The 15344-nt window shown below is 44.3% G+C and overlaps 1 protein-coding gene across 6 annotated transcripts in view; it reads left to right on the forward strand.

Moving 5' to 3' along the window:
* The window catches only part of TTC1 (tetratricopeptide repeat domain 1), a 50252-nt gene that overhangs the window by 24487 nt on the left and 10421 nt on the right, over positions 1–15344 (forward strand). For all 6 annotated transcript variants that reach the window (XR_004318874.1, XR_004318875.1, XR_004318876.1 and 3 more), the window contains 3 exons: positions 1055–1091; positions 5305–5453; positions 7694–7748. Coding sequence is in view for 2 of the 6 variants with exons in the window: in XM_014553555.2 (XP_014409041.1) it covers positions 1055–1091; positions 5305–5453; positions 7694–7748 (241 nt within the window). In the remaining 4 variants the exon portion in view is untranslated. The remainder of the gene's footprint in view (positions 1–1054; positions 1092–5304; positions 5454–7693; positions 7749–15344) is intronic.

Genomic DNA, 15344 nt, shown 5'->3' on the forward strand with positions numbered 1-15344 from the left:
ATGTGAATTGCTTGATAAGCATTGGGAGAGATAATATAGTTAGTGTTTCCCAGATGACTCGAACCTTTTTTGCTTATTGTGGGTAAAATACACATGACACAAAATTGACCATTTTAAAAGTATACAGTTCAGTGCCAGTTAAATATGTTCACGGTGTCATCACCACTGTCTGGTTCCAAATTTTTTTTATGACCCCAAAGAAGACCCACGAAGCAGTCACTCCCCATCCTTGGAACTGTTTTTGATTGACTCCTTAAACACACTTTGGTCAACGTTCTAAAATGCTCCGCAAAATAATTGATGCTTGTTACAGTAGCTGTTACGGAAATATTGAGCATTTATTTGAACTAACATTTCTGTAACATTGTAGAACATTTCTAATTTGGGGGAAATAGACATTTTAGAGTTTAGAAAAGTTAAGCAGCAGATCAGTGTCAGGGCCAGATCTAGACTCTAGCTCTTTTGGTAGCCAGTGTTCTTTCCACTGTGCTGTGCTTCTCCGTTCAGCAAGCTGAATTGGTTAGATATCTTACTTGGCGAATTGTTTTGTAGTTTTGTTTCCTTATTGGATAATTTAAGGTTCACAACTGAGACCACATAACAAGTCATACTGTGTTTGTAGATGGACCATCTTTATGCTTTCTGGAAGATACCGCTTTGGATGTGCTATATAACAGCTAGCCAAAGAGGAGGGTTATTAATTCAGTTATTCACTTATCAGTCATCTGCCCTGTGTATTGACTACAAAATTTTCTCAGTGTCAACATTCTAAGGTAAAGTATCTTGCAAATATAATAGGTCAGTTACAACAGTCTTTAAAGATACGTGAGGAAGAAGCTACTTGAATAATTTGTTGCCAGGAGACTTTGAAGTCAGAGCTGTCACCATAGTTTGAATTTTAGCTTGGAAGTACCATGCATGTTTTGGCGTGATTTCTTTGAAAGGCACTCTGCATCTCCATAAGCAGTTGTTAATGATCAGCTTATGTCATTGAGCCTTTGGGCTGTTGAGACAGATCTAGGGTGACACATATTAATGGTCTGTTTCTTTGTAGGACAAGAAAGAGATGGCCATCAGTGACTGCAGCAAAGGTACAACTTTTTGGTCTTGTTACATGTTAACATACAAGAGCATGACCTCTAGACAAGCCAATCAGGTGTGCACTTGTACACATGGACCCTTCTTCTGGGGCCAATAAAGAAGAAACTTTCAGCCTTTCTAGAGGTACTGCACAGTAGTCATCTTTGTGTAACCATGCTTTTAAATGGATAATTCAGGTGGTTTATCCTGTACTAGTAAATATACAGAAAATAATTCAAAGCTTCCGTGGCCACAGAAACTCTTGGAACAGAATTAGCTTCCTGTAGTGTCCATATTACTTTCCTTTGAGATTGAAACTGAAGATCCGAGCTGCCACTGGGGCATCTGGATCTGTATGTTCAGAGTGGCAGCAGGGGGCGCAGTTTCTTTTAGGGAATTGCTGCTCTAGTTAGAGGCAGTCATTCGTCCAAACCTTGCCATCATTTTAATTATCCTTTCAAGCTCCACACAGTGAACCGAGCCTTTGCTGTCTGATACCTGAGTTCCATCATGGCCTTTCATCCCAGCAACTAATAGAGGCACCCCCGGACGTCGGATCACTGTTGTTTTTTTCAAAAATTTCCTGATAGGCCAGTCAGTTGTCTTACCTTTATAACCTGCGTGGTGTGGAGAACACACATGATCACTTTCCCTTCTGTCTTGCTAGTCTATGAGTTTTTCTAGCTAATTACTACTTTTGTAATTTATGTTTTTTCTTTTTTCCTCCTTTGGATAAGATTTTCTCTGAGAGCACTCTATAGTTAGAAAGAACCTTATATATTATCTAATCCCACTCTCAGACCAAGCGTAAATTCCCTCTTCTATTTTGTTTTTGGTTTTTTTTTGTTTTTTTTTTTTTTTTTTTTTACATTAATTAGTTACCCTATCTCCTGGATTTCTTTTCTTTATGCTGGGTGTTTCTTCAGAGTACCTGAATGAAGCTGTTGCTGCGTTAGAATCTAGCAGACTGCTTCTGACCCATTACTATCTTGGGCTGGATCTAATTCTGAATGTACTGTTTTGTTTGGAAGAAAGTGTTTAACCTTAATCTGTGTGACGTGTGTGGGTTTAAAGAGTTTAAATTAGGAGCAAGCTGCTGATTTTCCGAGTTTTTTTCTCTGTAACCAAATGTTGAGAAGATGCCTTGTGAGCCTGATGAGCAGGGTGTACACTAGGAAACAGAGTTTATTTCTAGCTGTAGCCCTCAGTGTAGGAGGCTTACCAAGAAAGTGAGAGGAGGGAGAGGACAGTGTTTCCAACAACAGTGTCTACCAGATTTGTTTTTGGACTTGGTTAAGCCAGCATTCGTGTGCTTATCCTTAGCTGTTATGGGCTGCGTGTATGGAACCAGAGGCAAAATACATCGACACTAGTATGGTTTATTTGTATTTAGGACCTTTCTCCTCCCCTCTAAACACGTACACACGCCCACTCAGTGCATAAACCTTGGCAAAGGGCTTGGCTGATTTTTGAGGTCATATTTGGAGCTCATTGCTGCTAGTCACGTGGAACAATATTTCATGCCACTCACCCTGGGCCTTTCAGCCTTGGCGTAAATAAAGCTTAAGTTCATTCTTTTTATATGGATTAAGAAAGAAAATCACAAGTTAGAGTGGTAAGTTGACTTTAGGGATTTTTATACAGGAATCATGGGAGAGGTTCTTTCTCTTCCATACATACTTGCATTGTTAGGAGCTGTCCACCAGTTGAGAAGGGGGTGGTATCTGAGTTAAAATGTAAATTAGGGCATTCAGGTTTTTAGCAGGGATAGTAGAGGTCATTGGCGTATTTTTCTTATAGATATTATGATGTTGTAATTGGGAATATTTTAAGAGAATATGATATGCTGGACCAAGGGGAGGTTGAAAACGAGTGAAGTTGAAATGTTGAGGTTGGGTTCTTTCAGAGACTCTTCTCCTGAACAGTATCCCCGTCCACCTGCTGTGCCATTTCTCTGGTCCGCTTCTCTGACAGATTGCCTGTACTTAGGTGTCTGCTTATGTCTTCTCCCGTTCTCTCCTCACATGTCCTTTGGGCTTCTTTTTCGTCCACACCCATGAAACCCATCTTATAAAAGTGAGCAGCAGCTTCCTCTTGCTCCGTAGTTGCTTCTCTATCCTTAACTTTCTTGACCTCCCAGGAGTGTGTAATGTAGTGTGTCATTCGTCATTTTTTTTTTTTTCTGTTTCATTAGCTCTTTCTTCTTACTCTCTTTTGCTGGCTTCTCTGTCAGCCTCATCATTTTAGAAGTTCCTAGATCTTCATCTGTAGGGCCCTCTTCTTTTTTCTCTGTATTTTTTCCCTGTGTGATCTCACCAGCTCTGAAACTTTGACCATCTGTATGCTGCAGTTTACATCTTCAGCTGTGCCCTGTTGCCTGGAGCTTGTTTCTGCTGCAAACTTGACATCTCCTCTGGGATGTCTGGTAGGCGTTCCGGATTTAACGTGCTCAGAACAGACTCTGGTTCCTCCCCGACCCCCATGCATGCAGGCACACACAACTTGCAGTTATTTTCAGTTTAATGAATGTCATTATAATCCATTTACTTGCTGAAACTAAAGCCTTTGGAGTCATCCCTGATTGTTCTTTGTTCACTCCACATGGCTTAATTAGCAAGTCCTGTGGGCTCTGATTCAAAGATGGTTCCTTAATCCGGCCTCTTCTTTCCATCCCCACTCTCACCAGCTTAGCCAGCATCATCTCTCACCTGGACCACTGCACTGACCTCCCAGCTGTCTCACTGCTATCAGTTGTCCCCTCCACACTACAGCCAAAGTGATCCTTAAAGTGTAAGTCAGATTATATCTTTAATCTGCTTGAAACTGATCCAGTGGCTTCTTATCACACTTAAGAAAAAGTCCATGTTCCTTTCCCTGGCCAGCAAGGCCTCCATGGCCTGGTTGCTGCGTCTGTCTTCGCCCTCATCTCTTCCCCAGCCCCTGCCTGGCCACCAACATGGCGAAGTTATTCTTGCTTTAGAGCCTTTCTTCTTACTAGCCCTCTTCCAGTGCACTCCTCCGCTTTTCAGATGGCTGGCCTCCCTCAGATATTCCCTTTTCATATTCTTTGACCACTCTCTAAAGTTACCTTATTCCCCTCTTTGCTTGAATTTACATGACCTTGTTTCGTTTTTCTCCATAGCACTATAACCATCTGAAATTACTTGTGTGCCATCTGCTCTTGCCTCCTAGAGTAGCTTAAAGCTTCATGAGAACATGGACCTTGTGTGTTCTGTTTACCATTATACTCCAAAGATAACACCACGTTAGGTACTAAATAAATAGTTACTGAAAGTATGAATGCATTTTTTAAATGAGTATATCATTTAGAAAGGAAAAAAAAAAGTTCTATTGCTTCCTAACAGAAAAAGAAACAACTCAAAAAGGAATAGAAAAGTGCTGTATACTTGAACCAAAGCACAGGCACAGGATTATTAGAGGGGCACTTGTTAGATGAAGGGAAGGATGTTATGCACCAGTGACATAAAGGTGTTGGAGCAGGAGTTTCAAGGAACAGTGACAAATTAGCCAAAAATGTAACCTCAGTAGTCATGGCATGACCTCAGTAGTTGAGGCCCAGAAAAAGGAGAATGCTGGCAGAGTTGACCGCCAAACTGTTCTCACTCAACTCTTCATAACTTGTCCCTTCAAATTCCCTCTTGCTCTTTCGCTGTGCACTCGAGCTCTGTGTTCTGGCCTGTTCTAAAGTGGGTGAAGGAAAAGTATGTGGAAACCAGGCGTTGGGGTATAGACCAGGTTTTGGTAATCTACAGCCACAAGCCAAATGCAGCTTGTGTGCCAACTGCTTTTATTACAGCCCGCAAGCTAAGAATGGTTTTTACATTTTTAAATGGTTGGAAATAAAATCAAAAGAGAAATGGTTTTTCAGGACACATGAAGATTATGTGACATTCAGATTTCGGTGTCCATAAATACAGGTTTATTGTGATGCAACCACCCTTATTCGTGCAGCGTCTGTTCTTGCTTTCGTGCTATAGTAGCAGAGTTCAGCAGTTGTAATAGAAACAGTCTGTCTCACAGAGCCTAAAATCTTGAGTATCTGCCCTCTACTGGAGAAGTTTGGCAACCCCAGCTATAACCTCTGACAAATGACTCTTCCTTATAGACCAATGGAAAATGGTTAATAAGGAAACTTGGTGTGGCTGAGAGTGTATAGGACCTTTTTCCTCATGGTAACTAACAATTATTTCTTCTGTTTTACAGCAATTCAGTTAAACCCCAGCTACATCAGGGCAATACTGAGGAGAGCGGAGTTGTATGAGAAAACCGACAAGCTAGATGAAGCCCTGGAAGACTATAAATCCATATTAGAAAAAGATCCGTCAGTACATCAAGCAAGGGAAGCTTGCATGGTAAACCTCATTTTTTTAAAAAATATTTTCTCTTCTATTCCCTGTGTTGCTACTCAGTGAATCTTAAATAATCCTTTGAGACACAACTACATTCCATTTCTGTGCTTTTGAAAAGCTTATTAAAATAATATGGGAGATAGAACTTCGAAGTGGTGGCCACAGACCTTCTCTGACCATGTACCGTTTAATCCTCATCCTAAACCTTTGGCCTCCAGGGTTGACAAGAACTTTATTTCACGGCTGAACTAGGGAAATCTTGCCTGCTGGTAGTTGTGTAGGTTAGTTGAGAGTGAGTCTTAGTATCACAGGTGTTAAACCTCTGGTTTTCTGTCCATCCTTTGCCTTACTTAGTCACCAGGTTTCTAGTCATTGTCACATGCCCAGTACATTTCCGGTTGAATGTATCCTAAACTAACCTTCTTAATCTTTCTTAAAACAACTCTTGTTCTTGTCCTTGTCACTAAAACTCATTTTGCTTCTAAACGTCATAATATTCGTATGTCGATTGTAAATTAGCTACATGTTACTGGTTTTCCTCCCTTAAAAAATAACTTGTGCTTTTACCTTTAGCACTACTCTCTGGTTGTCTCTAATGTGCAGAGCAGTGTCTGTTCTAAAGATACGCTACAGAATTAGGTGTGTATATGTTATTGCCCCAATATAATAGATGTTCAACTAAGTTTGAGAAACACTGGCTTTCACTAAACAGGTTTCCGTGCTGCCAGACTTTCCCAGAGGGTCATTAGGATGGAGAGTTCTGTCCTGGAAGCCATTACGCAGTGGAGAGACAGGCCAGCAGGCAGGAGTGGGGAAGCTACAGGCCTGTTTTACTGAAACCAAACTTTTTGGCTCTTTTTTTAATTGAGGCCACTTGCCAACATTTAAAAATGGAAAGATTTTACTAGATAAAAATCTAAGCCGGACTCCTCTTAAAAATTAGATATGGACATGCTGGCCCCTTCTTGAATTCCCGCGCGCTGGCCTTCGGCTGGAACTCTCCAATTCCACCGCTGAGCCACACCACCCACTATTGCCTTACAGCCATTCCATTACTTACTTACATTTCCTGTCTGGCCCCTGAGGGCATCTCAGCCCCTGCCGTACAGGATTTCTCATTTCTTTCTTGGGACTGTGACTCCACCAAGCAGACCTGAGAAATGTTGATGCATCTCCCTGCACTAAGATCCTAGGTGGTTTGGGTTTTATTTTACGGTGAATTCCTTCAGTAATAACAGATCATTTATTTACCTAGAAATGGAATAGGGAGAAAGGCTCGTTCAGGGTAATTAGAATTCATACGCAATTTGAAAGCAGTTTTAATCCTTTATCTGACTTTTAACATATCTCCGAATGGTGTTAGGATTAGCTTAAATTTGACATGAGGAAAGGGAGCAGAGTTCTTAAAATCTTGCCTAAATTCTCGGTAGCCTTTATCCTTGTCAAATTAGTTTTAAGCTTTCTGTGAAAGGGAGCTTGTTATTAAAGCTAGTTGGTATATGCATAATGAGTTTATTTTACTTTGAATTATTATAACTGAGTTATTTTTGGAACCCCAGACTACTTGGGACCACTTACAGAGCAAAAAGTGGCCACAGAAGACTATTCTAGATGGGTGGTGCTCAGCTGGAGGTGGTCTGGTTCCCAGGGACATTTGGCAATGTGTAGGGACACTTTGTCACGACGGGGAGGGTAACTGCTGGCATCTAGTGAGGAGAGGCCAGGAATACTCTAAACATCCTACAATACACAGCACAGCCCCCCTGCTGAAATACTGCCAAGGTTGAAAAACCCTGAACTAGATGATCATTAGGAACATCCAATATCGATCTGATGCTTCCTCAACACATGAGCTTATATAAAGAAAGGACTTCAAGTCAAAAAATACAGATGGGCAAAAACCATAAACATCACTCGTAATCCCACCACCTAAATACACCGCTATAAACATGTGGTGTGTATCCTTTCAGATATGTGTGTGTGTGTGTGTGTTTTTCACCAGTTTTTTTAATTGAGGTCCTCCATGAGCCCCTGTGCCGAGGACTGGGCATGTGGCATTGAACCAGACAAAACCCCTGTCTTCCTGTAGCTCGTCCACAGGTAAATGCTGGCTTTTTCTTTATGTAATAGGATCATATATATGTACCTAACCCGATCTCATTTTCTAGGTTTTTAGTGTTTCTCAAATTCAAAATAAAACCAAAGGATTTTCACAGTCCATGTTTCTGTGCTTTTTCCCTCAGAGATTACCTAAGCAAATTGAAGAACGTAATGAAAGACTGAAGGAAGAGATGCTGGGTAAGTCTGCTTCCCTTACTTTCTCCTGACTGTAAATAGAAATAGGCAGGAAGCCAGGGGTGGGGGGCACCACTGTTTTTATTCTCTAGAGGAGAACACAACAGTTAAAAACACTTTCAGGGCCCTTCTTTTAGTGTAGCCACCAATACCACAGGACTAGTGAGTTCTTAGCCATTTTTGACTCCAGAAGGAGCGATGTGGTTTAGAGTGGATATCAGCTTTTCAAAAGTTAAACTTCAATTTTGTTTTTCTTGAAAAGCTTTCCTGCCTTGAAGAATGCAAATATAATTCAACTCCCAACCTAGAGGTAACACCAACCTCTATTTCAGATCATGAATTTCATTTTAAAAAAACAAAAAAACAGAACAGTTGAGTTTCTTCATTGAGTAAACAGCCTAAGGTTTTGGGTTCATCAGGATGCAGTGACTGATGGCACCGAGAGTCCCTTTAGTGCTTGAGAAGACATGAGAGGGCAGGAATTCATAATACATAGTAAAGGGGAGAAGACTGGGTAGAGGGCAGGGCAAATGGATTCAGCTGACTCGTGTTTTAGTTCTTGTATTTATCAAAGCTTTTTTTCTTTTTTTAATGGAGATACTGGCTGTTGAACCCAGGACCTCGTGCATGCTCCCAGAGCGATACCCTCCCCTCAAAGCTCTTTATAGTTGGAGTCAGAGAGCGCCTCTCATGAGCAGTCTGCTTGACTGAAAGGGCGTAAAGGTTCCTAGATGGAGACCTACCCAGCATATTCTGCTTTAACCTGTCTGCTTAAACCCCTGCTTGAGATCTGTATGTCCTTCCTTATGAATATTTGATTTCTGTCTTGTGAATTGCATTCAGTATATTGCAATCATACGGGCCTAAAGGAAAATCATTTAAAATAAACTGAGCCTGGCCATTTATGGCCTTTAGGCATGAGTATCTAGAAAATGAGACAAGTTTCCCAGATCACTCCGATAGCTGAGCAGATTGAGAAGAGGCCATTAACCTCGATGGTCCAGAGCCTTCTGGCCCCTGCTAGGTAAACTCAGACTCCAAGGAGAGCTGCTTCATGCCTGGGAGGTTTCTGGAGCCTTCTCCGGTTTTTCCAAAAGTGGCTCTTTCCCTAATTTACATTAAATTTGACACCATGTTTAAGCAGAAAAATTATCTTGGAGGTGCTTTTTCTTGAAAGAAGAGGGAATGGAGCATTTTCTCACCTATTTTAACAATGATGCTTTATTTTGGGGTGGGGGGAAGTATTTGCATTTAACTGAGCTGAATTTCATGCTGAAAGAGATGGCTTTGTGAATGACCACTGTGGATTTGGAAAGACACGTAGGCACTGGTCTCTAGGTCCTTTTTTTTTTTTTTTTTTTTATTTATTTATTTATTTATTTATTTATTTATTTATTTATTTATTTATTTATTTATTTATAGTCAGTATGAAACTGTAAAGGGGTAGGTATTAAACTGAGTCATACTGCTGCTGTCAGTTCCAGATGGAATGAAAACTTCCATCTGTCCTTGTCACTCTAACTTCTAATGAGCCAGTGTTTCCTGTCTTTGGGCTTTGAGTTTTACTTACATTATTCCTTTCATTTGAAATACTCAAGTTGAATTCATTCCCTCAGTTGCTTCTGTAATAAATTCTCCTTCCATCTGACTTAAACAGCTTAAATTGCTTGGTAAATAAATATGTCAGTTGTTACGCATCAGTAGTTTGAATGGCTGGACTCCGTTGTTTTCCTGATGAATGTAAAGATCACGAGTAAAATACGGCTTCTAGGTGTTACCCGTCATAGGAGAGCCTTAAAGGGAGGAATCCCTCTCTGCGTGGACTCTCAGCCCCACAAGAGCTTTCTGGTGTCCATCCCTCCTCGTTGCAGATGACCTGGCTTTGGTTCATGTGCTGTGAGTTCCTTGGAGGACAGTCCCTCCAAATGCAGAGTGATGTCATGTCCTTAGAAGCTGTGAGCTGGCTTTTTGCAGTGGAGTGCATGGTTTTTAGTGCTAGTTTCTCTGGGAATGATGGCTTCTACTGGAAGACAGGCAGTTAAAGATACAGAAAACTGCTTAATACCATTTGTCTTTGGCATTTACGAAGTTATGTGATTATGTCACAAAATGAGATTGTGCTTAGGTTTGTTCAGTCATCTTTGACTTGCTTTTTCTTTTTATAACCTGACTTCCTCTTTGTTAGAAAGAAGAGCTACGTACCCGCCTCTTTGAGGGGAAGAAATCTGAATTGGAATTAGGAATGAGTATAACATACTTGCTTCTCTCTTCTTAGCCTGTGTTTTATAAATATCATCCTTAGAGCAGGAGTGGAGACCCTGGGAGGCCGTCAGTCATGGTGCTGCAGTCCTTGCCCATCAGAGAGGACGATCGTGTTGGCTTTAGATTTGAGGAAAGGGGTCAGTAACTGGAGTGTTTCCTTTTGTCCTTTCTCTGGGAAGAAAGTCTCTTGTTACACCCTGGCTGTAATAGCCAGGGAGTAAAAGGTTTAAAGGACTTACGGGTGTGGTCAGTGGTGTGATGAGGTGGGAAAGAGGCCCTGGACAGAGAAGCCCAAGAGGCTCAGAGTCTTTTGAGCCATTGGTGGTACTGGTTATTGATTATTATCTGGCTTTGTTCAAATCTAGTGATTTTCACTTTTTGAACAGCAGAACTCCTTTTAAAAAAAAAAATTATATGAAACCACAATATAGAAAACAAGAAGTGGTATTTTATTTGTATAAATTCAAATGTTTAGTGCTTATAATCAGGCAATTTTAAGGAACATAAAAATTTGAAATCAAGAGGGTTTAGGATGGCAGGCACAGCCTTATGAGTATCAATAGATCATTTATTTCTTTGTTTTGTTTTCACAGTGTTAAATTTTTTCTCACATAAATGGGTTTTAAAAAAAGATTCAAAGTAAAACTGATGAGACATTTTCAGATCCTTGAAGCTTCTCTGCTGGAACTGTGGGTACTGATGACAGAGCCGTAGCGCACTGCTCTGTTTTCAGGAGTGTCTTGAGAAGCATGTCTGTTTAACCCTCTAGGGGAGAAGAGCCTTCCTGGGGTTGGGTTCTCTGCACAGGAGGTGGCGGAGATTAGCCACACCTCGCAGCTCTGCCGGGAGGGCAAGAGCTGTGTGCTTGGAGACCAGGTGATGGTGCTGACATAGGTCTCTGAACAAGTTTTGATTACAATTAGAAAAGAATGTGGGATCAAGACTTTTGTCATCATCATTTGCAGATTGTTTTATCCTATATCCTGGCCCAGCCATGAAACCTCAAACATGTGGAATTACCAAGAATCTGTATGTATATGCCTGTGGTTCTTCCTTGCTCTCTTGTCATCTTATGTCAAACTGTGAGATTGGAGATAAAGTTGTCTGCTTTCTCCAAAAAAATAACATGGACTGTTTTTCTACATCATCTTAGGAGGGACACTCCACCTGGGCAGCCTCATCCCGCTGATCACTAGAGAGGGATGTTTACAGTTAGTTTTTAACATCAGGCTTCTGATCGAGATCCCACTTGCCAGCTGCGAAAACAAGTTATCTTTTGGGGGTGGTTCTCAAAATACAGTGTCCAGACCAGCCTCATGTCAGAACTTGTCCAAAAAGCACGTTTTCCAGCCCACCCCAGGCTACTGAATCAGAAATCAGGGGTGAGGCCCCCCACTCTGAGTCTTAGCCGCCCCTTTAGGCTTTTCTGATGCACTCACTCAGGTTCATCTGCACCGATTTATGGATATGACTGGTGAGGAAGAGGGCAGTGCAGGCGCAGGCGCAGGCGCAGCCGGGAGCACTGAGGCAGGATGGGGTGTGGCCATCGCAGTGATAGGCAGGGGTGTGTTCAGCAGCTCTGCTTGGAGAGATCCCTGCTGAGCAGAAGTAGGCATGTGTCTGAGTTTATCTTTCCCTCCTCGTGCCGTGGCTGCAGCAGAGAAAAAGTAGAAAGTAGACGTTTCAGAATGTGTGCTCTCCTCATTCACTAGGCTTGAGATGTGCGACAGCTCTCTGTGGCAAGCCGTCCCTCACCTGCTTTCATTGCCAGTGTCTGTTCGGACAGGCTGCCACTGGAGAGGTCAAGGCAGCTCACTGCAGGTCGTTGCTGTTTGCCGAGTGGGTAGGGAAGACCACCCAGGTCCTGGGTGGGGGGTGTCCCGGTAGCGTGTATAGTTTGTATTCCAACCATTCCATGAGATTTGCTCTTCCTGCCTCAGCCGAGAGCTGCCAGGTGGCTGTCCCGACCCGGGAAACCTAGAGCCAGGACAGGACACTCACTGATTCCCCCAAAGGACCCAGAGCCATGGGCAGGGCGTGGCCCCAGCAACCCTGCCTTCCTGTCACTGGCATCCGATCCCTCCCGCTCACACAGGGGCCTTGGTCATCATCCAGCCCAGGTTTTCCATGTGGACTGTCCCTCCTTCCACCTTCTTGGAACATGTTTGTCATCTCCTGATTCCTGAAGTTCCTCAGGCGTTCACTCCTGGCCACTCGCATCCTTTTGTGAACTGAATTAAGAACACTGCCTTTTTATGATCCACATTCAAGTTACGGGCCTGGAAGTAATTTGTTCATTGTCATTGGGAGGATACGGCACATTCTTTCTCAGCTATTCTTGTGCATTATGTGCTTCTCCACTCTGCAAGTAGAAGGTTCTAGAATCAGTTCCCTTACTGAAGATTACAAGAAAGACTCAAAATTGTTACTGGTCCTTAAAACTCCTAAAGCCACACGTGTGGGTATGGAAATCCAGGGTTGTTTTTTCCCGTTTCTCTTCCTTCCGCCCTGCCTGGTGCTCATGACAGACTGTGCACATGCCGTGCCCTGCGCGCTGGCTGGCTCTGTGTTGTTGTCGCCCCTCGGGGGTGTGTGAGTTCTGGGTTTCCGGTTCCCTGCTGTTTGCTGCACTCCCTAGTCGCTCCTGTAGCTTCTGCTCGTGGGAGGATCACTCCTGCCACTTGGACAGTTCTTGGTAAGGCTTGTTTCAGCCTCTACTTTCACCCAGGAGCTAAAATAAGCATTTGAATTGGGTGTGAATTTTATCTTCTCTCTTCTGTGGTACCTCTTAATCTGCCTTTTGCTCAGAGGAAAGCAGGAGTCAGCCACATGGCTTAGTTTCCTGCCTTATAAGAGGAAATGCCATTTCAGGATTCTTTTGTATGCGTTTTGGTTTTCCAAGTAGGAGAAGGTCCCAAAGGACCTCTTGCATTGGGCTCAAACCCCAGTGGTCTTAGAGAGGTGGAGGCAGATGGCCTTCCTGGCTCTCTGCAAGGTAAACTGACTCCTGCACTGTCAGTATCTCCAAAGAGAAGTCACGCATAATGAGTCATTTGGATTAGCATGAGACGCTGTTGCTTGGAGGCACAGAAATTACTATTCATCAGAACGGGCATTAATCTCCAGTCACGACCATTCTTGTCTGAGCACAAGCAGTGCTGAACTCTTCTCTTTGCCATGAGATTTCGTCTGATGGATGAGATCCTGACGGTTTGGGCCCTGTGGACACGTCCAGGCTGAGTGCTGGTGCCAGATTTGCCACAAGTGGAAGTAAGGGAGCCTGACTGCTCACTGCCCAGGTCAGGGGAGGCGTAGGGTTTGGCAGGCGGTGGGAAGTGTGGCAGGTCGGCTCCTTTGGCAGATGACCCTGTCTCGGATACAGAGGTGCTGCTCTGATCTCTGAGCGCCCAGCCTGACTCTGGGCGGCAGCAGGAGAATCTGTGAGTGTGTGACTGTGTACACGTGGTCTCTGCTGAAGGTGCTTCTCTGCCACCATCGTAAACAGTAAGAAGTGAGCTGTGCAGACACCAAAAACTTCTTGGTTCTACCTTAATGGTGTGCTCTGTCCTCTTAGTTCCCACTGGCCCCGTGCTGACTTCGGAGTTTGTTTTGTTAGTTTGTTGTTACTGAAGTATAGTTGACTTACAGTATTGTGTTAGGTTCAGGTGTACAGCATAGTGAGTCAGTATTTTTGCAGATTACACTCCATTTGAGGTTATTACAAGACAGTGGGTATAATTCCCAGGGACATCCGTGTTGCCTGTCTATTTTACATGTAGTAGTTTCTGTCTGTTAACCCCATCCCCTAATTTCAAAGCTGTTTTACCCAACACTGTAGACATCAGATGTTTGTTTAATGAAGAAATGGCCTCTTTCCCATTATGTTGCACTAACTTTCTGTCAGAACCACCTCCAGGCTCTCCTTCTCTTGTTCGTTTTTCACTTTGTCCCACAACATGATTAACCCTGAAAGCTACTCCCAAACCATCAGTGGGCTTCGCCCTGACACAGGAGCTGTAGACCTCTGGGCCCGGGTCACAAAGCCTGCCATCTGGGTCCTTCCGCCTCCCTGTCAGCCCATTGGACACACTTCCCACCCTTGCCTGCCTGTCTCCCTACATTTGCTCAAACCACCTTTGCCCGCCCTGCGCACTCCCCCCATCCCAGATGGTTGCGGTCCTGTGTCTGCCTTGGTGGAGATTCAAATGCAGGCTCACACACAGAGCTCTGCCAGATGGGCCTCCTCCCTGCCCAGGCTGGAAGGGCTCTTCCTCTTACTGACTCTCCTAGCGTTTTATATCTCAGCCACATGTGAGCTGGCTTCTGCGTGTGTCTTCCAGCATATCTGAGCTTGTTTCGGTGTGAAGATCGTGTCCCATATCCTTGCATCCCCACCACACTTAGTACTTAGTACTTGGTTGTGCACTGAAAGGTGACCGCAGGTCTTCTCTAGCGTGGAGACGATTTAATCCTGCGTCTTTATTGGGTGTCTGCTACCTGCCAGGGACTTTATGGACGTTTTCTGTTTAGCAAGCAGAACTTCCCGTCGGCCGTTTGCTGTTCTGGAGATCATGGACTGTTGTGGAGTGTTACCAAGGCAGAGATACAAGAATAGAAGGAGAAAGAGTGATGCCATGTGTGTTAGGTTGGGACCTTGGAGAAACAGAAGCCATGCTTGGATTAGAAATGCAAGATGTTCATTGGGGAAACACCTGCAAGGGACCGTGAGGCCATGGGCGGCAGCTGGAGGTGGGAGGGAGCCCTGTAGGATCCCTGCGGAGGAGACGGGGGTTGTGGTTGTCGGAGGCCTGGGCCGCGGTATAGTGCCAAGGGCTTCTCAGCAAAGCCACCGGGGAGCCAGAGTTACCTGTGAGAGGAGTTCCCTGTCCTGTCCCCTCCGTGCTTGGCCGGTGCCTGGGAGCAGCCGTGGGACGCGCAGCAGCCGTGCTCCCTGCATCTGGAGAAGCATGTGCTCGTGACGGCCGCTCCATGCCAGCAGCCGAGCTGGAGCTCACGGCTCCTCGTGGTGGGCAGGTCTGCAGCCAGTCAGGCACAGTGAGGCCTGCAGAGCGCCCCACGCTCCCTCTCCGTCTGCAGTTTGAGTGTCTGTGCCCGTGCTTTGTGGCCGTCTCCAGGCACAGTGGCATCCTCCCCATCCTCAGAGCACGTGGAGCCTCGTCTCTGCTGAGACCCCTCCTCACACCCCTGAGGGCCTGAGCGCTCCTCTGGGCTCACCCCAGCCTTGTGTCTGTCTCCCCAGCAGACTGTGAGAGCATCTCGAAAGCCAAGAATAACTTGTACCCTTGAGACCCCGGTGCCTCACATGGCAGACACCAA

Source organism: Camelus ferus, chromosome 3, assembly GCF_009834535.1.
Source record: "Camelus ferus isolate YT-003-E chromosome 3, BCGSAC_Cfer_1.0, whole genome shotgun sequence".
NCBI lineage: Eukaryota > Metazoa > Chordata > Mammalia > Artiodactyla > Camelidae > Camelus > Camelus ferus.